We start from the raw sequence: 26,135 nt of genomic DNA, 5'->3' as shown, positions 1-26,135 counted from the left end.
AAATACTACAGGGAAAAAAAAAAAAAAACAAATTAGAGAGGACGAAGGAGAGAAAGAGGCAGAAAGTCTTTCTTATCTTAACACAGGTTAAGCTCTGACAGCTTAGGTGCTTGGTCTAGCACCTGCACCTCACTGAATTCCCTCAAAGTACCTGTTTCCCCGTGACCTCTGGGCACGGGCGCTGTGCACAGCCAGAAGCCTGTGAGCACATGCTTCAGAGCAGAACTTGGCCAGCTGAGCCCAGAGCAGGAGACCACAGAGCCCAGTCTTCCAGAAGCAGCAAAAGTCCAACACCAGGCTGCCCATCACGCTTGGGCCGCAGAAGAGGCAGCACTGCAGGCGCACATGCCCCTGACTTCAGAGCCTGGCTACAGAAATTTCCATTCTTAAAAGCAGAATTGAATACTGAGGGGAGCATATATGTTAAGTAACACCCCCCCACACACACAACCAAAATATACACTTCACTACACTACTTTTTATGACTGTGTCTTGATAAGTGCTAAAGGGACTGAAGTCTCCTTTCACCATATGACTTAGGAAAAATGCAGCAAGAAAAATTACAGACATAGTGAAAAATTCAATTACTAATAAGCTGCTTGAGGTTGAGCATGTGATTTGCGTAACCGAGAAGGCCTCTTACCGCTGAACTTTTTGTTTTTGTTCATACTAATTACTTACACGAGGAGTATTTTGAATAAGAGCTGCTGGGTCCTCCCTCCCATTAGAGAAGGAGCACACCTCCTCCCAACATTGCAGAAGGCCTCCAGCGTCTTTAAGGGGGTCTGTGCTTTGCTGCCAAAGCTCGCGGAGGGCTGAGCAATCACAGGGACCCTGCCCAGTATCGCGAGGGTTACTCCTTGGCCGGTGTCCGAATTACAGCGGGGAACGCAAGAGGGCTCAGCTTCCAGCTTGCAAGAGGGCTCAGCTTCCAGTCTTGCTGGGAGAAAGTGAAAAAAAAAACAAGGAAAGAAGGAAACAAAGAAAAGAAACTAAGAAACTTAAAGCAGTGCTTTCCGTCTCTCTTTTACAGACCACAGTGTAGCAGAAAAAGAAAGCAAGCTGTTTTCATCATGCTGAAAGTCACAGAGCAATGGAGCCAGCGCTGTGGCAAGCTCAGCTTCAGACCTGTTTGTTGCAAAGCTGCAGCGAAGCCAAAATTAAGGTCCCCCAGCCCCCTACATTGCGCGGCATGGGGCAGCCGTCTGCTCACAGCCCCTGTGTGCCCGGCTTGGGTGGTTATTGCTGACCTGGGACCCCGTGTCCTGGGGGAGCCATCCCTGGGTTTCGTGTGCCCTGGAGCCTGGGATGACTCGATCCCATTGCCGCTTCCCAAGGGAAGGCGCGGCAAGCTGGGCCCCGCCTCAAGGGCTTCCCCGCTGTCCTTGTGCCGGCGCTTCCCAGACGTGTAACTGCTGCGTCACCGGCACCGGCGCGCCGGGCCAGCGGGAGCCCTGAGGGAGCAGGGAGCGAGCAAGGGGCAGCACATGGGGACAGGGGGGAACCCACTGCCCTGGAGGACTCTGCCCCTGGGCCTGCTGCTGTCCCATCCCTGCTGCAAGCAGCAGCCCTTCTAACCCTGTAAGTGCCAGGCCGCTTTCTCCTCCCTTCTACAAACAGCAGAAGCCCGTGATTTTGCAGGCAGGGAAGCATTATTTTGTGCTGAGCAACTGCACTGCTCATGCACAGCTAGGTCTAGGAGGCCAAGCCAGCACCAGGAAAGTTACTTGCCCCTCAAGTCTGTAGTTAAAAGATTAGACTAAGCGCGCTCCCCGTCTACCTCTCGCCAGCCGTCCTGTCCTTCTCTCTCCAGTCATCTTTCCTCCTCTCTCCAGCCGTCCCCAGCAGTGGGACGGGTGTCAACTTGCCCACCAAGACCATCAGGTGGGTGGATCAGCCCACCCTGAGGCTTGTGACTCATCCACGTCTCATCCATTTCACATAGGCCCACAGGAGCCCTGGCGGCTCTTCACCAGCTGCACCATGAGGACAAACCACCCTGGCACCTCGGGGTGCCACATGTCAGCCATGTGGCACCCCGCACCACATTTAGCTGGGGACACAGCAGCCGGCAGCTACAGCAGCGAGACCTGAGGCTACCAGTCCTGGTGGCTCCTCAAGAGTGACCATGTGCCTGCTCATGCCAATGGCGCCACTGCCCTCCAGAGCGCCTGCCTGAAGGAGGCCAGCCAGCTCCCCAAAGGCAAGAGGCCAAACCTCAGGGAGGAGGAAGCCCTGTCAGCCTAGCACAACAGCAAAAAAGGGGATTTTTTTTTTTTTTTGGTTGTGTTCCAGCTATACGATCAAAAGATCAAGAAGAACAGCTTTCACTTGGGTATGTGCAAAAATGTCTTCTGGGCTGTGGAGCTAAATATCTTCTTTCATTTTGGGGATTATTGCTTTCTTAGCACCTTTGGCAGCAAAATAGTCAATTTGTAAATGAATTCACTGAATGGAAATCAAAGATTTTGCTTAAAAAGAACGTCAAAATGAAACGTGTGCACCATTTCCCCAATTTTTCAATTGAAATTCTTCACTTATTTCATGCATAGCCTCCTGCTCCTTCTAGTCTGATCCCACCTTGGCATGGTTGAGCGCAGCATTCGGGCTCTGGGCCCTGCTCAGAGTCACGAGGGGAGAAGCCTTTTATTCGTTTAGTCCTTTTGAACATCCCTCCACTGCAGCTTGGGCTGAGACTTGCCAGCCCTTCCCCATCCATCTCCAGCATTTCCCCGAAGTCCTTGCCTGCACACTCTGGCTTGCTCTCCTGCCGCATCCCTCGGTGTGTCTGGGCAGCCATCAGTCCTTGAGTGTGCCCTATGAAGCCTTGAATTCGGCGGGGTTCAGCTCCAGGCTGGGACAAGGCCCCTCTGGTATCCCAACCTGTGGGTTGATTTTTGCCCTGTCTTTTGTTGTTGTTGCAGTTTGTTTTGTTTTAAGCTGTATCTCTAGGCGTTTGATGATACCATCGCCTCCCACGAGTGTTATATTTTATTTTTAATGATGCTTGTGGTTGCATGGCTCATGGTTTCTAGTGAATGGGCAAGGAAGGAAAAGAAGCAGGAAGAAGGAGTGAGATACAGGATTGAGCATGAGTTGGGCTGAGATTCACTAAGGCTGATCCTTTCTAACAACTGCACACCGTATCTCCAGAGCCTGGATTCACCCAACAAGGTATTGATGCCTCTTACATGAAAAAAAAATCCCCCCAAGCCTATGAGAGAAAGTGGTGGTAGTTTTTGAGCTGCAGCCCTGGGGGATTTCAGGGCAATCAAGATATAGCACTGGGCCAGAGCAGAGTCCCTGGGGAATTTGGGGGCAATTAAGGGTGCAAGGCTGGAGATGGACCCAGGGGAATTTCAGGGTAATTGAGCATGCAGAGCTGCGCTTAAGCATCTACCCCAGCAGCTTCAGTAGTTTAATACGCAGTGCCCATTCAAATACCAACTCTTGCTCTGCACAGCGCTGTAAATGTGGAGTTTTAGAAGCATCTGATGCAGAATATAGTAAGCATCAGACACACAAAATGTGTACAGAAAACAAGAAAAGGAAGTGGGAAAAGAAGTTGCCTGTGTCTTGGCACAGCCAACAGTGCTCTCTGAGCTTTTCTGCTTCTTTGGTTCATTCTGTACTGTTCAGAATTTACTAAGCAAGTCAGTTGCAACACTTAAAAGCAAAGCAGGGTTTTTGTCTCCTAAGTTTTGGGCTGATCAGAGGGAATGGCCATGATTTTTGATGGCTATCTGTGAGAAGAGGCTTCTGCTGCACCTTTAAGGACAGGGAACAAAAAGCAAATTCATAGTTTTCCCAAAATAGCCATAAAAATTGGAGAACTCCTCTGCATTAGCACAAAATGCTGTAGCACCGAAATCTTTGGATCATGTCATAGTTTTCTGGTTCCTGATCTTGTCCAGTTTCCAAAAAACAGCTCACCAAAACATGCATAGGAGTCAAGTGACATGGTATAGACATGGTACAGAAGAACAGTAAGGACCGGCCGTGGAGAGACAGTGGCTGAGAAGCTGTTTGCAGGAGCAGCAGGCATAGTGGGAGAGGGATGATTTTCAGGTGTGAGTGTCATGCCCCAATGCCCAATAGCTCTCCTGCAGGGTGGGCAGGACAGCACACTCCACCTGGCGTGCTGATCATCCTGAGGTGACACAGGCTGCATTGCCCCAGGGCGCTGCACCCTGTGGCACCAGGCAGCGGCACAGCCACACCAGCTTTGCAAGGACACCTTCCAGCTTTGAGCCATGCAAAGAGCTAAAGACTGACCATATTTTACCTTTCTAGGGGGTTTTTGTTCTTTTTTTTTTTAATGAAAATTAGGCTGCGGTGGACTAAATGCCAGGATATGCCTTCTGGAAAGTACCATCTTGGAGCAGTTCACTGATATGGCCCTGCCATGTGTTGGATACTGTGGTTAGTACTCACTTAGATGCAGAATTTTCCTTCATATTCATCCGGAAAAAAAGGGTAATTCTCTGTTTGACTTAAAAGAAGTGTGGCTTTTCAGATGAACCCAGGGTTTAAGAGCCCAATTCTGAGATGCAATGAAAGGCAGCATTACAGCACCAGGACACAAACCAGTTTAGACTCTGCGGGGCGTTTCCTCCAAACTACACGAGGTCTTATGTCTGAAAGCTGAAAGACAGTGCAGATTAAAAATTAGCAGTCACTGCTAAAACTTCAGCTCTCATAAACTTGGCAATGCTCCTGTTTTGCGTGCTACAGCTCTCCCTGAAATGGGACTGCAAGGGAACATCAGGAATTTACACTTTTGCCTCACATCAATCTTCTCTTTGGCACTCAGATTCAAATGTGACTTTCCAAGAGATATTTTGGGTTCTCAAGCACGTTCAACTTGGACCCTTGCCAATCATTAACAGTCCCTCGTACTTTTAATAGCATTTTTCTCTTTAATAACAGCCGGCATTTTTTAAGTGGGGAATACTTCTGGGCTTACCCTAGTTTTCAGTCCCCAGGTGTGTGCCTTTCTTTGTCACCGGCCAGCAAATAATAATTCAGCACAACAAGAAAAGACCGAAATTCAAAGCAGGGGCACCCAACGCCACGTGAGGTCTGCTCAGAACGTGGAGCCATGTGTGCAGAGCGCTGTGGCGGGGATTGCTGGTGAGGCAGCTGTGCATGACCGGGCATGCACGTGCGAAGGAAACGCTCGGAGCGCTGGGTGGCCTCTGCTCCTGCAGCCACACCGATACGGTGTTTGCAGCTAGATGCCTCAGGGGAAGCTGGTTATGGAGATGCAGCTTGTGCCTGGAAATGGCATCACGAGTGGAAATGTTTCGGACCTCATGTGAGAGGACTTGAAGGACTCCCATGATTGTGGGAGCTGAGGAAGCGCCTCTGAGCCTCTGACTGAAGAGTTCATGCAACATGGGACCTTCGCCTCTTATCTGATAAACCAGATTTCATTGCAGAAGTACCTGCCTTTTTCTTTCTAGGCTTGCCTCCTTTCAGAAACTGTTCAAGGGAGGATCTGGCGCTCTGCCCAGGGCAGAAGAGAAGCATTAGAATAATATCAGTGTGAACTGTGTGTTGTGGCACCTGCCACTCACTCCAGGATGCTTCAGGAAACCCTCTCTAATGCTAAAATTAAAAAGATTAAAAAAAAAAAAAAAAAAAAAGGACTGTTTCAAGAAGTAGCCACAATTCTGCAGCATAGAAAACAAGCTGAGAAAAAAAAGCTGATTTGCTTTACTTCAGAGACAGGCAATATGTGCTTCAGAGAGAGGCACATGCTAACTTGGGGCAACCAGCAAAGTTAGCCATACAGAGAGTGAGTGACTCCTGCATTAGCTGAGTGCTGTGATCTTTTTTCCCGCTTTCACATCTGGGGAAATGAACTGCAGATTCATCTTTGCCCCCACCTGTTAGGTCTCACTGTTAGCTGTCTCATTGGCAAACTGGGGTGTATGGTAGGAGCTACCTCCGTGGCAGGCTGTACGCCTTGCTTCCGAGCCCGGGGAAGCCAGTGAAGCAGTCCTAGGCAGCTCCTGTGGAACTGGGGTTTGGCACAAGCGGTGGCTTGGCAGGCCAGTTGCTCCATGATGTAAATAAAGTGACATTTTGATTTTCGGTCACGTGCCAGTGCTGGCGCTGCGCTCCCATCTGTGGCGTGAAGGGATCTGTGGGCCCTGTGTCTGCCCCTTCTGCTCCCACCTTTCCCTGAACTGCTGGTCACTGTGCGAGTCCTTTCCGGACGCGCAGGGGCTGTGGGAACACGCTGGGAGGGAGCAGGCCCTCCCTGCAGCCTGCCTCCCTGCAGCAGCTGGTGAGTTGTGTTCTCAGCGCCTCGACTGACTCAGTGACTCCCATCACGGCCACTGTCAGACTAAATTTGAATGTTGTTCATGCTCGAGCCATAACTCACCAACGAGGCCCTAGCAGGATGTTAGGGGTTAAACGTGGCCAGTTAGCGTGTGTGCCAGGGAGCGGTGGTGGAGTTAAACATTTAGATTTTGAAATGTGACAGTTTTCCCAGCCTGCAGGAGAACTGATATTAAAAGTGGTAGATGTGTTTTCCACTTTCAGGGCCAGTTTCTCCTTTCTGTGTGAAAAGATACAGCCTGAGAAATATACTTTTTGGCTGTGTTGTAGAAAATATCTGTGCATTGTGAGGACCATGAGGAGCAGCAACAGGAGAGGGAGCTCAGTCTGCTGGAACAGAGAGCATAGTGGATCTGTTAATCCTAGCAGTAGCTCCAGTGAGGTCCCTGGTGTTGACACAGCAATTGATTGGCTAAGAGTAAGTAGTTCCCACAGCCAAGGTGTATAGCCACACTATAGCTCAGCCAAATTAACAGCTGGGTCCTTCCAAAAGCAACTCAACTCCTCCTCCTCTTTCTCTCACCAGGAATATGGCTCATCTGCTTTGCAGTGTAAAGCACATTGGGCCCTCTATCTACAGAAAGAAGACTTAGGCAATGGTTAGAAGTATGGAAAAACATGTGCTAGGAAAATGAAGCAGGCTGGAAGGGAGGGCCTCCTCTTTTGTCTCTTGTAAGTTGCAAAATGTGTTCAAGTCGTATGGTGAAGCTGCAAGTTGTGCAGGGGTGTCAGAAGGAAGGGTGTTCAAAAATTCCTGTAGGCCTCAGACAGCACTTGTAACACCAGACCTGCTGGGCTGAAAAATGACTTTCCTCATCTTGAATGACTTAAACTGAGACTAGGCAAAATCCTAGATAGGCTGGGTTAGGAAAAGCCCCGTGGTGGCTTTGGGTTATTTGATCGGGTGATTGTTTCCCACCATACGGATTTCTCCAATCTGTGATCTGAACCTTCTCTCCTTGTCTTTCTCTTGTGCCTGTTTCTTTATCAGCTCCCTCTAAAATACTTCTGTTCATGGTAATGACTCCTGGTTTTGTCTGCATGCTAAAAGAAACAATGGGCATAAAAACTGGTGGGAAAGGGGTTAGGGAAGAAATAAGAGATAGCAAAGCATGGCCTTTTAGAGGTTACTTCTGCATTTGATTTTTCATGAATTGGATTTCAGAGAATTAGGAAGTGCTGGTGTGTGACGGAAGGGAAACAGATGAACGAGACCACTGAATGCTGTTTTATCCATTGGCCTGATAAGGCTTAAAAATACTCTGCCTGCTTCCTTTCTGCACTTGCAGACTTCATGTGATGCAAACCAGTGGTGACATTGCTGTGCTGCACGGAGAAGTCCTCGCCGGGGGAGGCGTGGGGAAACACTGACTGTTGGCCTCCCCTCTTCCTGAGTCCCTGTCATCCTGTACACAAACTCACAGGGGAATGAAGCCTTTGGAGGAATCCACTAGCACACTGCTGTGCTGTGGTGTGATTAGCTCTCTGTAACAGCCTCTGTCTCGCAAAAGGATGGGCATGCTCTCAGTGAAGGAATCTGCTAACTGTGAAATCCATTGCTTTTAAAACTGAGATAGCGTTTGAGCTCAGTTTTTGAGTTTTGTGACTGATCTGCCAGCTATGTGGCTGCACAAAGCTATGAGATAGAGTAAAATTAACAGGTTTAGGGGAAAAAAAGCATACAAGGATTGATTAGTGACAGGTTTCAGACCATGTGTTGTCAAAAGTCAATTGAAAGTTAAGAAAATCACAACCGAAGCAGACACAGAGAGGTCATAGAATACCGCTTCTACTGCAGCTTCAATATTCCTGTAGATCTGTACCCCATAAGAATGGCTCTGCAATGAGTCTGAGAAGTCTCTCCTGCTTGGAGCTGAGATGAAAAAATAATACTTACCATTTCATTCTGTACTGAAGAGCCCTTCCTTGTGCTTCAACCTAAACGCTCAGCGGTAGGAATGAGTGTGAAACAGCATATTGTTTGATGTCAATGTGACAGGAGCACGACCGGGGGGATCAGGCCTTGTGTCAAAGCAGGGCTAGCTGAATGTGGGGAGCGTGTTGGGCACAGGCTCTGTCAGAGCAACCATCTCTCTGGAATAGCCAGGTGGTTGTAAGAGGCAGATGAGTGTGAGATCTTTTTGTGCACCGTTCAGTCATCTGCTTGTACTGGGACTGGTGCTCTGGAAGTGAACTGTTCCTTGTCCCATCCTCAGTCTCCAGAGCCTTTCCATTTTTTTCCACTGGATACCCTGGCATGGTGGTTGCTTTGATATAACCTATCCATGCATAGCTTAATTTTTTTGGCTATGATAGTGAAACCTGTGAGGCCCTTGTGGAGCTGACATGAATGTATCCAGCCTTAAATGAGGCTCTTGCAAGGAACCTGTAGGTGTCTTGTGCCTTAGCTAGGAGGAAAGCAAACCAAAGGGCTGAAGGCACGCCGGCTGAAAAGAGAGTGGTTGTGCATGTGGGTGCATGAGGAGGCAATAGGGGGCTGCCTAATCTCCCAGGCAAGATACTGCTCTGTGAAAACACAGTCAATTGGTAAGAATTTATACCACTGGCGAGGAGAGTAGCAAAACTCATTTCTACTCTCAAGAAATGAAGGATGAAGAGATATGTGAGCTGGAATCTCCAAACAGCCAACTAGCCTTACCTTGGGAAATGGGAAATGAGATAAAGTGCAAAATGAGTTTGCCAAGGCTATCTCATAGCAGGCTATCCCACCAGGTTCATTTTGATAAGATAATTGGCTATGATGTAATGCAGGGCTTCAGAAAGGCAATTCATACAGCAATACAAGCAAAACTAGTAAGATGGAGAAAAGGGGGATTAATGTGAGCATTGTAAGGTTTTATCTAAAGAAAAGATATCAGGAGATCTTACCTCCCTTGTGCCTCCTTTGTGGCTCGCTTTTGCCTCCCTTGTGGCTCCCTTGGGCCTCAACGGAGGTAAGCAGCTGCAGTGGGGTTACTCATGATGCTCCTCAGTGGGCCGATCATGTTCACCTAGATGTAAAACAGACTCTAATCAGATTTGGGCACAGCATAAAACTTGAAGCCCGCTCATCTCTACGGAAATGACTCAGACAGTTGTGCAAGGAGAAGCAACAGCACAAAGGACTGGAATAATGGCAACAGGATGCAAGTTGACTCCACAGATCACTGGGCTGTGTGTGCAGAGACCAGCAGAGGGATGTTCTGCTCCCAGTTTGTCACCTGACATTTGGAAATTACAGAGGAAGGAGAGTTTTGGTTGATCATAAGAAGACAATGAGTCCTTACCATGCAGCTGAGAAAAATACAAATGTAGCCTCAGATGAGATCCCCCTAGCTGTCTTAAAGAAGTCTTTGGCCCATAGAGGGGGCCCGGAGACCCAGAACAGGTGTGCTGGGTGGCTCTGGGCAGCCCTGACTGGGGACAAGGCAGAGAGGGACCATGGTGGGGAGAGGAGCCTGTTGTATGGGAAAGACCAAAGTTGGCTTCCTCAACCTGGTAGCCAGAGGCGCAGAGGAGGTCTGGCTGCTGGACAGGAGAAGCACATTGAAATGAAAACACAGTGCTGCCACTGGAAAGAACATGGTGCTGGTGTCTCACCTCTGACAGAGCAGGTGTGAGCCTGTGCCTGCATAACCCCTACGAACACACGCTGCAAAGCTGCCCTCGTCTAGCAGGCCAGCAGGGCTGGGCACTGTAGGCCACCAAGTGGAAGTTGACCAGGCATGACATGCGCTGTTTGATCTTCCCTGGAGTAGCCAGGGCTCGCTGCTGTGGAGGGCTCTTCCAGCCTGCTTATTTAAGGCCTGTTTCCAAAGGTGGGTGGTGGTTACCGATACTCCTGAAAACCAGGACTTAGCTGCTGCATGGAACACATGGGAGCGAGCTTGTGTACAAATGAGCACAGGCAACAATGTCCTTGCTGCTGGATTTCTCTGTCTCCCCTCATGACTTTTTGTGAGCACATTTGGAGCTTGAGACTCAATTCAATCTTTGACATGTCCAAGTGTCGTAAGTAGAAGACAAGGTATATGGGTGGAGGAGTTGAAGCCTCTAGACAGGTTCACCTAAGTGAGCCTCATGTAAGGGGGAGAACATCTCTGAAGTCACTAGGAGGAAACAGCCCAAATAAAAGGTATCCATATCCCTGAAATCTAAGGGCTTCCATCAAAAACATGTGATGCCCAAGAAGAGGGGGAAGTCCCATGGCTGGCACTTACGGAAAATCACTCTCTTCTAGAGTTGAAAGGAAAAGAAGCAAACCAAAGCTGGACACCACATTTAGGTTTGAGGTTCAGATGTTTTCAGGTTTGGTTCTTGTTTTAAGTTGTGGGGCTTTTGATTTTGTTTGTTTTCTCCTGAACTCCCCCTCCTACCTTCAAATGTCAACCTGGCAGGTTTCTGGAATTGAGTCCTTTTGAGCTTTGCTTCCTGAAAACTCTGAATTTGCACTTCCTATCTCAGTGTTTGATTTGCGCACACACTAGAGTGAGCTTTGTTTGTAGATGCATCAGCAAGGACAGATACATAACTGTTTCTAAATAAACAAATCTGCCAAGAATATTGTGTCTGGCAAGAAAATAACTCTACTGTAGGGAATAGCCACTCCATAGGTTGCCAGCACAACCTTGTTGCAGATGGAGTTTTTGGAGGCTTTTTGTACTGAACATACACAAACCAAAACTAGCTGATGTTTTATAACACATACAGACATATTTTTTTCAGAGGGTTGCAAAAAGCAGACTGTCCGACAGTGCTCTTTCAACTGTAAATTTCTTGTTCCAAAGCATGAAGAAGTTAGAGCGCAGTAAGGTTACATGGAAACAACTTTAGCACAAGGAAAACAGCTTCCTATTTTGCAACTTAGAAATAGATGTTTCTTTTCTTGATGAATTTTGATTTTTCAAAGGTTAGTCTAAACTCCAGCCTTTAACATTAAGCCTGACCAGAACCAAAGCAGATGATAACAGTGTCTAGCAATGGCGATTATGGCTAATGTTCTCAGTTCTGCTTTTAATACGAAGTATAGTTCTGCTCTTTGGGTGTGACTGCCACGGAAATCATCATTACGTTAGGTATAGAATACAGATATTGTATATTTTATATAGAAAATCTGTGTCAGAATGATAGTCAACATTTGTTAACACTTTGTGCTTGTCCATGTGGAGTGAGTAGGAAGCTGGGCTGTGAATTAGCAGCATGCTCATTGATTCTAATTATCTCCTCTTGTGTGCTCTTGGTGGGCTCCGTGTGTGATTTGCCTCACTCTGCTTTCAAAGACAGGAGAGATTAGCTGGTCCAGACATGTGGTTACAGGGAAGTTAATATGACAGTTGGTGCTGATTTTAATATCCTGCGTTTGCCAACAGGGAGTGACACCTTCTCCCTGCCCTTGACCACCTGATCCTGTCCCTGGTTCTGGATTTGGTCTCATATCCCAGTAATTTGATGCAGCCCACAAAGATGGCAGAAAACCAACCCGGCAAAGCAAATAAGCAGGGACTTTTTATGGACAGGCTGGCATGTTGAATCAAATTCCAGGGGGCTCCATCCAGGGTGAGGTTTAGCCCTGTGATCAACCCGTGGAAGTAATTACTGGGATTTTTGCAAGTCTGCAGAGTAGAAACCAAGCACAATGTGAACTAACTGTGGATTACTGAAATCAAAACAACATTCTGACCTGTAAAACCCACTTAAAAGTTGTCAGTCCTTAGTCATAATGACAGCTGAGCGGAGCAGGATGAAAGTCCAGCAGATCTTATCCAAAGAGCTGCTTCTAAAACATGTCATTTTATATCCTGATTCATTCATTTTACATATACATTTTCATATCTGTGTGTCATCATGTTTACCCACATGCCTAGACATTTATTTGCTTACACTTACACTGCTCTAGTTTCTCACTGTCTCTGTGATTTTATTATTAGAATAGCCTGACCTTCCATGGACCTCTGCAAAATGTCCAGGAGCAAGCAGTCCTTGAACCTGGCCTCCATGTAGTCCACCCTGCTGCCAAATCGTAACCTCAGGGAATGCAAGGGCCTGCTTTCCTTCCCATGTAGCACTGACCTAGACTGTCCTCTCTGGATAAGAACCACTTTGAAAATCATCTTCCCCATGATGCTGGCACTTGTGCCAACCAGCAAAATGCCTGATTAGCCAGGCCTCCCAGGGACCTGGCTGTCCTCAGCTGCCCTCCTGCACTGCTAAAGGCCATGCAAGTGAGGGCAGGTGCCTGCACGCTGGCTTACTACTCAGCAAGGACCCTCTGAGGTCAAGCACGTTCATTTTTAATGATTGCTTATTGCTGCATTTAAGTTTTTCCTGCATGCACACACACACACAAGAAAGCAAAATGTAGCCCAGTATGTACTGCCCGTGTGCTGTGCTGCCTGGTCCCTTGCCCTGCACACTACAGCCAGTGCTGCCGTGTTGTCTCTGCTTTAGGTAACTGGGCCAGAGCAAATGTAGTCAGGACAGGGCTCTCCTCTGTGCGTGACATGGATCTTGCAGCACAGCTGCCCTGGCCTTGGAGCCCACACTGGCTTCGGAAACAGGCCTGGGCTGTTGTTCCCTTGTGGACGGGCACAAGCTGCCAAAGCAACCGGTGCGAGTGGTAACCGGCAGCACAGTGCAGCCAGGGCTGGAGTTAAGGCCACCCATCTGCTGAAATAGCTACTGCATGTGGTAATAATAATAATAATGTCAGACCGTCCCTTCTTCACAGCTGCTTCTGCTGCGGGGTGAAGCTCCCCGCCAGGGAGGGCGGCCGAGGCCATTGCAGGCAGCTCAGGCTGCTTCGCTGAGGACACCCTGAGATCTCCCTGCAGTATCTTCACCCACCAGACCAGAAGTATAGGAAATGGAGTTCTCCTTTGCGAGGCAACAAGCAGTCCCTGCTGCAAGGGGCAAGCCTGGAGGAGCTGCACAGGGTGCGGGCAGCAGTGGCTGCCCAGCTGTGTGACGTGGGGCCAGCAGCCACTCTCCATTTCCTGTGTGGCCCACATGAAATAATGCGAGTCGAGGTGCCTAGATACAGCACCACGCACCAATCCAGTGGATCCCCTGCTGTGGTTTGCTGTGACCGTAACTGAAAAATTTTAATCCTAGGTTTTTAAAAAGTAACTCTGTTTTTGGCAAGAAGCCATTGTGTTTTGAGCAGCAGGCATTGAAATAGCCACGAAACATCGGAAATAAATTACATTTGCCAAACAGAGTGGGTGCACTTTGCATTTGCCTTGCTTCAACATCCTGTATTTCCCCCCTCTCTGTTTGTGCAAAAGAAGCTCCTGCTTCAGCTTTATTCATCACTCCTGGCTTAACATGGCACACTGCCTGTGCTTTCTAAAGCACGCACTCCCAGAGCACGTTATCAGTCTCTGCATGGTCACTCGGGTGCTACTGGGTGCTAAATGCATGAGCCCTGCAGCAGGGCTTTGCTAAATGCTTTCCTCTGTTCAGAGGACTGAGGAACTCATGAGAACTCACCTGATAAAAAAGGTCTTAAATCTCTACCTCCAGCTCGCCAAGCTGGTATTCTCTATTAAGCTGTCTTCTGACAGCCAGCTGCTGAGACCGCCTGAATCGCTCCCCAAGACATAGCTGCACAAATTCCAACATCACAAAGTCAACAACAACCCCCGTCCCGTAATCATAACCACTCCCACCCCTCAAGACTAAAACATAGCTATCTACTAAAATGCATCCACACAGAAACTGTACCACCACAATCCACATTACTTTTCCCCCACAAGCCTCATCTGCCTTAAAATCCCACTACCACCACACCTGTGAATACCACCAGAGCAAAACCTACACCATACCCAAAAACCCACCAATCTTCCCAGGCTTCCAGAAAAGGATCAGTAGGCAAGGACACACAGTAAACAAAACCCAGTAACACCCGTCTCAAATTTCCTAAGAATAACAGCAGGAAAACAAAAGAGATACCCAAACTCAACAACCATCCGCACACCACAATAGACACAACCACTAAACCAAGTGCATCATAGTAAGGAGAGGGATTATGTGGCACTGCCAATGCCCCTAAAACAAAACAGAGTCCCCTCCAAAAAAATGAAAGTCATCTTTTCTGCTCAGCTTTACCCAAGGCTTATGGTCTGAAAAACTATCCTTGTTCTCAGCTATGGAAACAGAAAACATAATCTTACCAGAAAGACCTTTTGACGTCATAATTTTTCTTCTTTTAAACCCCTGAAGTGAGCCATCACCCAGCAGCACCTTTGGAGGTAGTTTGGAGACCTCTGAGTGAAGGGTCTAGGGCCTAGAATCATATGGTCTAGGGTCTAGGATCATTTGGTATAACCTGATGTGTGAGTTCCCTCTAAAACCAAAACTTTGAGGGGAAAGCCAAGGTTGATGTCCTGTGTCCTGCCATACAGAGGAGAGGTTGCACAAGTGAAACACGCCATTGCTTCCTGAAAATCCTGTTTTATTTATTTCTTCTTCAAACCAAACAGTATTTGGGCTCTTGCATGTGCTGAGCTGTGGCATTTAACTTCTTCAGTTCTTGCCAGATTTATAGTCAGACAGTTAGGGACAAGAAGGGGAAAAACAAGAATGACAAATCTGTTGAACTGTGGAGTTTTCGTTATTGTTATTTTCCTTTGTAAGATGAAAGTGACTTTCTGCAACCTGAAACTGTTGGATTTTCCTCTTTCCCCAAAATGTTTTTTTCATTTGTTTTTGACATTATTTAGAACATAGCCTACCATCTTAGCTTAATTTCTCAAAGCTCTTGTACCTCTTTTTCTGCCCTCCTGTTACAAAGAAAGGTATCATTTACTCCAGTAATAAACAAGTGAGTGTTATCAACTGTTCTCAGATTATTCCACTGTATGTATTTTATTCCACATAATGTTTTTTTGGCAATCTAATAATAAAACATTCCTTAAATGTGACTCTACTTTGCAAGGGGATCATTCCTCCAAGAAGGACTTTTATTGAGACATTTACACAGTCATTTTTTACAAGTTTATGTATCCAGAAACACATCTTGCATACTTTCCATTTGGCCTGCATTAAAAACATAGCAGCCCTTGCCATGTGGCAATGTGGCCTGTGCCACAGACATGGCACTGGTGTGTGCCGTATGTTTGTCATGTTAAAGCCAATCAAAGGAAGCATCACTCTGTAGGAGGGAATGTGGTTATGATTCTTCACAGGAGAGTAGATGCTGTGTTTTGTTTTTCAGTAATCCTACAGTTACACTCTTTCCAATATTTCTGTGCTATGTGATGTCAACTGAGAAACAGGAAGATTTTTTTTGTTAGTTGGCTTTCCCAGTTGCTAAAAGTGTAAAGGTGTTTTCAGTGCATGTTTCTGCAGTGGTGACTCTGCCATCCTGATAATGCAGGTGATGCCTGTGAGTCTGAAGGAGAATTCTGGTAGTGATGTGTTTGAGCAACCTTCCAAAGAATTTCTACCTCAAGTGCCAATTAGTGAAATCACTTTCCCCACAGATCACATGTTGCAAAATTTCCACTTTTTTTTCCTGCTTTTTTTCCCTAGCAATTTATATGAAAGCAAAGGTGTGGTGTGTGTGACATCACATCTCCCTCTTTTCCACAGTACTTGTCTTTAGTAGAATTTAGAGGCCTTTTCCTATTAAATATAAACTTCCCTTTTCAGGCTGGCATGCTGCTTCTGTTGATTTAAACCTGACTCTGGAGCACATACAGATAAAACGCTGAAGGCCTCTTAAAATGCATGAAATAACTTTTTTCCTGTGGGGATTTTACTGTGGGGCTAGTGGGCTTACAACGCTCATTGTAGTCTCTTCTGAACTATGGCTTTAGTGTGAGCCCTCCTGACTAAGGATGCAAAGCGTGTCTTCCCTGGAAGACACAGCTTCCAAGAATGAAGTAGCTGTGCTTAGGGAAGTTTCAAGTGATCAACAGTTACGCCTTCAGTCTCTAATGAAAACAAAAAAATGCACTTCGCTACATCATTTCTGCTGCTTGCAATCTCTCCTTGCAATTCATGAGTTCTGTATAGGAGAGAAAGAGCTGTGAGACCCAGAAAAAGAGAAGGAACTCTGACCGAGAACGTCTTTGAGTTCAGCTTTCTGTATGAAATCTCGCCAGCCATAATGACGTGATTAGATGACCCATTTGCAGTGTGGGCGAAAACAGATATCGTGGCTCCTTGCTAAAGACCAAAAGCTAGTGAAGGGTCAGACAGGAAAAGCACGGGTAGGCGGAAGTAACCAAGCAGATGAAACTGCTGGGACATGGAGAATTTGCTTTTTCGTTCCCTTTTGAGGGCTCTCTTTTGGCCAACTAGTCTCATGATAGCAAAAGTGCTGTTTCGGGGGACAGACTGTATAGAGATTATGTACCACTGATTTCACCATTTGTGGGGTGAGGCCATTTAGGGAAAAAGGGACGTTGCCAGTACAGTCCAAGCATCTAATGGGACCCTGGCAGTATTCCGTGAAGCAACAAGGCATTTCAAGTGCTGATGAGCTCACTGAACTTTCTTAGAACTGCCTATAAATACAACTACAATACAACTGCAATAAATACAGATGCTGATGCAACAGGCTTGAGTTTCTTTCTAGTTGTAATATGCATTATAGCAAAAAACATATTTACATATATGCTTGAATTTAAAATGAAAGTGAGATTATAAACTATACAGCTCTAGCAGGGACTCCAGTCAACACCTAGTGAATGATTACACTAGAAGTAGAAAGCATGTTGGTCCATCTCACTTGCAGGGAGGATAAACCCCTAACTACCTGAAGTGCTGTAGTGTTATATGGGACACACAGTGAGGGGAAGATGGATCAGCAGCCAGAGAGGTCAGGCTGGAATTGGGAAAATGATTTATGAACGAGTAATTCATCTGCAAGCCTCCTGATGGTCCTGTTAGAAAATGCATTTGTGGAATACAAATGTACAGATTTTAAACCAGAAGCCAGCTACCGAAGCACAGGTGCTAGAAACCCTGCAACACAGAGACATACTCCCCATCTGATTCTACAACAAATTCCTCTGGGTCCTTCCTTCCTTCCTTCCTTCCTTCCTTCCTTCCTTCCTTCCTTCCTTCCTTCCTTCCTTCCTTCCTTCCTTCCTTCCTTCCTTCCTTCCTTCCTTCCTTCCTTCCTTCCTTCCTTCCTTCCTTCCTTCCTTCCTTCCTTCCTTCCTTCCTTCCTTCCTTCCTTCCTTCCTTCCTTCCTTCCTTCCTTCCTTCCTTCCTTCCTTCCTTCCTTCCTTCCTTCCTTCCTTCCTTCCTTCCTTCCTTCCTTCCTTCCTTCCTTCCTTCCTTCCTTCCTTCCTTCCTTCCTTCTCTCTTTCTCTCTTTCATTTGTTGTTGGTTTGTTTATTTAGAGAGAAATTACCAGCTGTTCTTGTTCTGATATTTGATTTCTCTATCAAAATGTGGTCAATTATGTCAAAAGGAAACTGAGTTGCATTAAGATCTATTAAGCTGAGTTCACTTCCACATCATTCCATCTAATCCCTCTAATTTTAGGCAGCTCTATTGAAGAAAAACTGGAGTGACATAGCGGCAAATCAGTTCTGATGAGGAGGATTTTTTTACTTTAAGCCAAAGTGATTTAATCAGCAAGCAGAAACCTGTGTTTAAATTATTGATTTTAATCTTGTCTTGCATTTGCAATTCGTTTTTACTCTTAAGAACTTCAGATTTTCGCTGGTGTGTAACCCTTTGACTGTGGTTATTACAGGGAAGTATAGCTCCTCACACTGTATCTGGGTTCTTTTTACTTTGCAGGACAACACGGTATATCCACACAAACTCGCGTCACTTAGAACACAGTCAGGCTCTTATTTACAAAGCTGCTCAGATTTCTGCCTTAGGATTTGTTTCAGACTGTTCTTGTTTGGAAATTGGAACTGGCTTAACACACGCACAGAGGACATCTTTGAAATACTGAGCTAGTCCCCTCAACTGGTCTGGGCACAAGGAGGAGAGATTTAGCAAAACATGGTATTAGCAAAATACTTGAAAGTGAGGGAAATCCTGCTTGGAATTAATGAATTAAAACACTTGCTTCTGATTATCCTGTCCTTCAAGCTTTCAAAGAAGGCCCGTTCGTGCCCGTCTCCTGCCTTGTTGCTCTCCAGAGGTGAGATGAGGAATTTTCTGCTGAGAAAACAGTTTCTCAGCATTGACGTGAGGGAGCTGCTAAACACAACTGGAAGAAAAACACGCTCAGAAAGAAAATACTCTCTCTCTGCAAGCCCTGACCAGGCTGCTGCCCCTCTCCACTGCTGGATCACTCGCACATCTGCTTCGTGCCGGTTGCTCACGTGGCAGCTGCTTCTCGCTTGGGTGTTTGGCTTGGCAGGTGAAGCATACACCCTAACTAGTCTTTCTCAAATTTCTTTAACATAAGGAATGCCAACATAGTACATTGCTAAGACTGATACGATGTTTTTTCTATTATTTTGAATGTAATTTTACACAGGACTGTTTTCAATGTGGTATCAGGCATTAGATTTAAAATGCATTTTTAAGCCACATGTTTGAATAACGCTTGTTTGAATACCGTGTCAGACATTCGTGTCCGACAGAGACATGCTGCCAGTGGAGCCCTTTTGCTCACTGTGGAGCTCAAACTTGCCGGCCACATCACTGAGGGCAACAGAAATTAAAAACAAAATAAACCAGAATTGAATTAAAATAAATTTCCAAGAGGAAAACCCTGGAGAGTGAAACACGGACCTGCGCCCTGATCCCATGGCCATGGCCATGGCCGCGGCAGCGGCGCCTGCGTGCGGGGAGCCCCGGGCAGGCGCCGAGGGCGGCCGTGGGCGGCGTTACGCACGCCCCACAAGGAAGCTGTGGGCGGCCGGCAGCCGCTTATGAGGGAGAGGGCCCCGCGCGCCGCAGGCCTTTCCCAGTGCCGCCTGAGGCTGCGGGTGCGCGGAGGCCGGTGCTCACCTCCAGGGCTGGCAGTGACCCCGGGCACCCTGCTGCGGGCAGGGAAGCAGGGAAGGCAGAGAGGGAGAGGGCAACGCGAGTTTTCACCCTTTCCCTCCCGCGGCACCGAGGTGGGAGCAGGCAGGAAGCAGCGGGCGACGGCGGCCGTGGGGCTTGTGCCCCACACTGTGGTTTCCCAAGGGCGCAGCGCTCTCCTGTGCCGCCCCAGGAGCCACACGAGCATGGCGTGCCGCCCCGAGGGCCCACTGGCACTGTCCAGACCGGCGCTGAAGACCTTGCTCTGGCTCGGGCTCCCTTGCATGTCTCGTCATGAGCCTAGGTAAGGAGGAACACCACTGCCCGCCTGCGGGCTGGCGGCATCATTCACTGGGCTGAAACTGGGCTAGGTTTGAGGCTGAGCAATGGTGGGGGAGGGCGATTTCTGGCTCGGGTGCATCAGTGCACGGGAGGGGGACGATGTCTGCGTGCCTCGGAGCTGCGCCCGTTGTGCCCTCCTAGTGCCTAGCGGAGCCAGAGCTCGAGCAAGCCTGCAGGCTGTGGCAGAAGTGGCCAAAACACCCGTACTCCAGCTCCTGTCCTTGGAGACAGGCGCTCTCGCTTCCTTGGGGTGGCTGTGCTGGGTCCGGGAGCAAAGGGAGGCTGGGGCAAGAGGAGGGCGGGCGACCCAACCAGCCAGAAGGGGCTTGGGATGGGTTTCCTCAGCTGAGCGAAGCGTTCACCTCGACACCACGGAGAACTGGCTCTGGAGCTGAGGTTTGTTACAGCTGCGAAACAGGTTGTGCCTCTGGATGGTTCTAGCGTTCCTCTGGAGCAAAGCCCGAGTGACCCTAGGCTTTGATTAAAAATTGAGTTCTGCAAATCCTAGGAGCTCTTCATGCTGATGTTGTGAAGCCGGAGAATAGGCAATGCTCTCCGATGAGTTTTGTTTGGAGTTTTAGTCTCAGAGCCATAAAAAACAAACTGGAGCACTTAACAGGGATTGAATCACAGAGCTCACCTGCAAACAGAGCAGCCGCCCAAATCTCCGCTCCTGAGAGCTTGTTCCTTCTCTCCTCCCTCACCTCTGTGCGTGCAAAGCAGGTATCAGATGCACAGATAATTTTTGCACAGACTACATGTGTAAAATAATCTATCCATGCACAGAACTGTTTCTCAATTTTTTTAAGAGAGTGCAAGATATTATTAAAGTGTGTTATTTGTCTTTTTTGTTTTTTTTTTAGAAAAAAGCCTTCTGATTCTGGGAACAAAGATGGGCAATATTTGGGTATCCAGTCTGATGTCTGATGACATCCAGTACTATAAAAAGGAGCACGTTATTTTTAGAAAATTTGGAGTTTGGACAGTTACTGTTCTTTTTTATATGGTTACCCATGCTTTCTCTGCTCATAACATTTGGGTCTGCTGCCCAAATCTATCAGAGGTAGAGCTCTCAGAGTTACGGGGTTCTTGCATGTTAGCTAGCCACTGGCCCAGAGTGAGCTCCTGGAGAGCCACAGCTGTCTGGCCTCCTGTCTTGCCCTAGAGAGGCAAGATAGAGAGGGCAGGTGGGGACTGCTAGGAGTGTGATGGCCACAAGGATTTGCGAATCGGCTGGCAGAGTCTGTTGAGTTGGGCGACACAAGGCACATCATAGGCCAGAAAGTTGGGTGATCCTGTTGCGGAGAGGTCTGATTTCTCTAAATGAGGTTGATTACAAAATTCCACGGTTTAACGCTGCAAGAGGTAGAGTGGGGGAGTGAGGGGAAGAGGGGAACCTCTTTTAAAGAATAATATCAGCTTCTGGGGCTTCTTCCCCAGCCTACGAACCTATGGGATTCCTGGTGCCACAGCAGCCAGGTCACTTGGCAGGCTACTAACAGCAGCAGGACGTTGTTCTTTCTTTCCCTCTCTGTACACACACTTTGATATCCTGCTCCCTTTCTCGTCAAAACCTAGCATTCTCACACGGTGACTTTTACATATACATATGGTACATGTACATATGCATCCTCTACTGCGCACATGCTCCTTCCATAGAAGCTTTGCTGGGACTTGCAGATGATGCCTTCCCTAGGTTGCCCACAGAGACCACAAGACCTACTCCTGACCTCATCATGGCAAAATGGTGAAGCCCTGGAAGTCTGTTGTGGCCCTGCCAGTGACTTCCCATGCATTAAGCAAGTCCCCAAGGCTTCAATCCATTTATTTTCAGAACTGATCCCAGGCTCATGCCTACATCAAGGTACAGCTGAAGTGGGCACCCAAAGTCCGTGGCTACTCTTGCATCCTCCCTGGGTTCAGCCCAGGTGCCTGGTGCTCGCACACCCTGGTGCTGTAGCTCCCAAAGGCCAAACAACATGTGAGGATGACAAGAGGCTCTCTCTGCATACCCTGTGCAAGTTAAACCGTAACACAGGGATTGTCAGGCTGAATTTTGACACTGTAGCGAGAAAAGGTCATTAAAGGAGGTGGAGGGGGCACTAATTAAAAGGATGATTTGAAGACTAATGCTGTATAGGAAACTGTGTAAGCCCAAACTATGCAGCTATGGTTATTTCCCTTTAATTTTGCTGCCCTAGGTTTCAGGAGACCCACAGAGATGTTAGAGTAACTTAGAGCAGTGGCTCATACCAGTGCCTTTGCAGCTGTTACAGTAGGAAAGCATTGCTATAAGTCGGCCTGGATGATTTCCCCTGTCTTTTGTGAAAACGTGGAGTAGGCAATCGCTGCAGGAACCTAACGGTCCCCATTTAGTGTGGAGAGAGGATTCCTTTTAGGCCTTCTGCAGTCCCTGCATCCGACCAGAGACCATCCGGTTCTCTGTTTCTTCCCTGTCTTGAAATTTTTGGGAAGTTTTGAGGAAAATCCCTCTCACATTTCTGAGTTGTTAGAGGGTGAGGGGGGAAATATCCACTTCCCTCAGCACTGAAAAAGCATGTTTGCTCACAAGTAGCTCACTCCGGGAATCCCCTCTCACACAGTGCTGCCAATGAAGAGCCCAGGGCAGAGTAGCTTTTGGAAAGGGACAAAGCGGATCGAGGGTGAAAGAAGATTACTTGCTTCATAGTCACCCACTAGTGTCTAGTGATGAGATCAATTTGGGATCACAATTAATTTGTGGCTAATTTCTGTGCCAGCTCCAGCATGAGCAGACCGAATTGCAGAGATGGCAGAAATTTTTCCTGAGGTATCAGGATTACCCACTTGATCAGCGGATGCAAATTGAGTTTCTGTCCTATTGCTGTTGCTGACTTTTTTTCTTTTCTTTTTTTTTGTTTTTTGGATGAGTTTCTGCCTCCTCCCTTTTCTGATATGCAGAAAATAAGTGTTTCAGTTAAAAAATCACAACAGTACCACTAAGAAGGAACAACTTATTCTGTATCTCCAGAGCGAAACCTGCTGGCCCAGCCTCTCCGGAGAAATAGAAACTCATGAAGAGAATATTGTGTTTCCTTACAGGCTGTTTTATTTTTCCTGTCTTTTTTTAAAATGAAAGATTCCTTAAAAAAATTATATATACAAGCTAAATTCTTACACAATCGAAGTGTAGTTATACATATGCATAAATTGCAGTTTGTAATGTTACCCACCTAATGCTTCTTTCACCCCTGTTGTTTCCATTTTCCAGTTAGATCAGAATGAACCCAAATAGCTCTGGTAAGCTCACATTACTCTGAGGCCAATAACTTTTTTGCATTTCTTGGATCACTGACACATTTGTAACCTTTTTGCAATACCAGCATCAGACATTCTTGCATTCAACATGCAAACTTTTGGGCTGAATTTTACCCGCTGCGGTGGGCTATTAGCAGAAGTTGCTGCCTTGTACGCCCTCACACCTTTCCAGCTTGTTGCTGCCTCAGTTCTGAGTTATAAGGCTGACTTCATGGCATGATGAATCTGACACAAATGAAGGTTGCCATTGATGGGGGCTTAGTTTTCTGTTGCGTCAGGCCGTTGAATCAAGCCAGCCTGCAATCACTAGAGCCAAAGCACTAGGAAAAGGCAAAAGCAAAAGGAAAGCAAGTGCCGTGTGGCAGGTGCCAGGAACATGCTCCCCTTTCCTTGTCTTTTACATCAGACTTTGCGTCTTTGCATATCATGAAATGGCATTCTGAAGGGCACAGCCACACAGCACAGCAGAGGTGCCCACAAGAGTTCATTGCCCCTGAGAGAGGCACTCCTACTCTTCTAGCCTCTGCATCCAGCTGCATGATCCTCCCCTTGTTCACACTGCGCGAAACACACACCTAGTCCTTGAATGAGGTAATTCAACTCCCAGCTTAGCAGATTCCTTTTTTTTTTTTTTTTCCTTTATATCTGCAAAGCAAGGGTAGAACCAGCTTCTGGAGAGATGTGCAAGGAAAGCAGTGGGAACATAGAATGATGGAAGGGAAAAGGGAGACAGACCACCTCTTTTTGTGTGAAGAAGTCCATGAAGCTTGTCATCTACCTGCACCTTGAGACACTGCCAGGCTGGAGGATAATTTCCATATCCATGGAAATCCTCCTGACTTCTTAACATGTGTTTCCCACTCTGAGCACTGCATTCATACAGATTTGGTATTTTTCATGAGGTGGCAAGGCAAATGTGTAGTAGAATGCAGGCAAATCTGTTTGCCTGGCAAAAGGAGGTCATTTCCATTTTCAAATACATGAACTTTATGTTTAATTTTAGCTTTTCTATCCCCTCAGAGAGACATCACTATCAAGAGTTTCAGGAGCTCATTTGAGAATATGTAGATCTTTCCCTGCATAGAAATGTCACAACCTTGCTTCTGCTTTTTCACTGTTATGCTTTTAAAATATCATTGGTCTCAGGGGACTCCCTGAGTGAAAATAAAAGTGCTGACTGCTGGGTAGTGGTGGCATCTCTAGCTACACTGCACTCAAAATACAAGCACTTTTTGGTGAGTCCACACTGCTACTATAACATGTGAGAAGTTAAAGAAGACTATTGAGACAAGTTCCTTTCTGCACTACTGCCCTCTGCGTAGCAGGTATCCTCTGGTGTGGTTTTAAATACATGACAAGGATTTCATCCCTGCTCTCAGGAAAGTGCTTCAATCTAAATAGATCTCACTGTTAGACACCATTTCCTATCAGCTGAGAGTGTGCCTTCCTCGCGCTAGCCTGACCGGCGATGCTCCCAGCTATTATATCTGCAGTGCCACAAGCGCTTCGTGCCCAAGTCTCTTTCATTTCGCTTCATCTCTGGTCTCGGTAGCTTTCAGATACCTCTGGACTGCTTTGTTCCCCTTTTGCTATTCATCCTTTAGCTCATTACCATTTGCCATGCTGCAGTTTTATATAGCGCTGTTTAATCTTTCTTCCAGCCAGTCATCCAACTATTGTCATGCTGGTTGACTGCAGAGTTTTAGGGAGTGAGGGACCGGGCAGTTTTTAGAATAGGATAATGGTAGGCAGGCTTGTAGCTTTGCTAGCTCTGTTGGTAAATATTGCTATTACTGCAAATGGGTCATTCAGATGCCAAAAAAATTAATAGTTTTGTAACTCTGAGTGGGCTAATATGGAAGGTATAATATCTGTCTTTCCTGGTTGCGGGGCACTTCTACCTTCTAGGAGCTCACAAAGGGGTCTAGCCACCCATGGCGCAGATGGCAACAAGAGTTAGCAAACACTTAAGAAAAGGTGGCCATTAAGCAGCAGGAAGAGTCACAGCTTCCCCAGCTATACCATAAGGACAGCAGTATGTGGAAATCAGGAAAATGAAGCAAGAACGTCTTCAGCTCAGAGATAAATACAGAGGAAGTACAGAATGATCCAGTCAGCATGGGACAAAAACATTTTGGGGAAAAAATAACAAATGTAGTTTTGTTTCTGTGTACTACGACTCTCCCCCAAAGGCCTGTCTTACACAACTGCCACATCTAAGTTCTGCTCCAAAACAGGAGGGGATTGTAAGAGCCAGCAATAGGAAGCTGATCAGGACAGGAACCAAAATATGCAAATCCTCTGAGGGCATCTAGATTTAGATTTGAGTTCTGAGTGCATGTCCCATCCTCCTACCCTCATCCTTTTTTATTGTGGCTGTGCTCACCCACTCGCAGTGCTTGGAAAAGAGAATAGGGAAGGTTCAGAAAGAACCTTCTTCCTTTCCCATCTCCAAAATGCCCTTCCACTCCTGTTCTCCACATGCCCCATTGGCCTGGATCCTCCTCTCTGGATCCTCCTCTCTGGGCCTCGGTCCACACAGAGGGGTCCATAGCCAAGGGGAAGGGAGGCAGAAATGTGTCCCCTGACACCAGTGCTTTGGCCTCTCAGCTCCAGCTCCCCACTTGCTGGTGACATCTCGTCTCATGCTGAGGTGAGAAGTTTGCCAACTGGCTTGTGGTGTGAAGAGTTGCAATCTTACTCGTCCGATGAAGTGAGCAAGCTGGACGTACCCAAGCGGTGGGCTTGTCCCGGCGCAGGGCCCTCGTGACTCAAGAAGCAGAAGATTCGTATCTCAAGAAGTCCCAAAACGCAGCAAGAGGGAAGGGTAGCGGCTGGTTGGAGCTGCCACGGCACCCCTTACCAAAGTACTTCAGATTCCCTCTTGTGCCCTCAGTTGCTAATTATACATCATGGAATTTTTCTGTGATTAACTGAGTTTCCTTTTCCCTAAAGAGAACAAGGACTCAGTATCAGCACTTGCTTTCTTTCTCAATCTGCGTGGATCACCTTTCTGGCCATAGTGGCGTAATGGTGATCAAGAGGGTGCATGAAACCTAGCTTCTGGGAGCAGCTATCAAGACTTGGGAAAATGCAGCGTAACCTACAAGTGAAGCAGCAGTTGGAGAGAGGGTTTAGACAGGAGCTGACAGGAGCAGTGAGTCTCTAAGAGACTGGGCCCGCATCTGACACCAACA

General features: G+C 47.1%; 1 protein-coding gene across 1 annotated transcript in view; it reads left to right on the top strand.

Moving 5' to 3' along the window:
- Nucleotides 1-19,490: 19,490 nt before the first annotated feature.
- The window catches only part of LOC104577452 (uncharacterized), a 19,938-nt gene continuing 13,293 nt past the window's right edge, over nt 19,491-26,135 (top strand). The window contains exon 1 of the mRNA XM_088533305.1: nt 19,491-19,576. Within this exon, the coding sequence (XP_088389431.1) occupies nt 19,506-19,576 (71 nt within the window). The 5' untranslated portion in view covers nt 19,491-19,505. The remainder of the gene's footprint in view (nt 19,577-26,135) is intronic.

This window comes from Tinamus guttatus, unplaced genomic scaffold (assembly GCF_059628265.1).
Source record: "Tinamus guttatus ecotype Peru unplaced genomic scaffold, ASM5962826v1 Tinamus_guttatus_pri_ptg000035l, whole genome shotgun sequence".
NCBI classification, from domain to species: domain Eukaryota; kingdom Metazoa; phylum Chordata; class Aves; order Tinamiformes; family Tinamidae; genus Tinamus; species Tinamus guttatus.
This window is presented reverse-complemented; position numbering and strand designations above follow the sequence as displayed.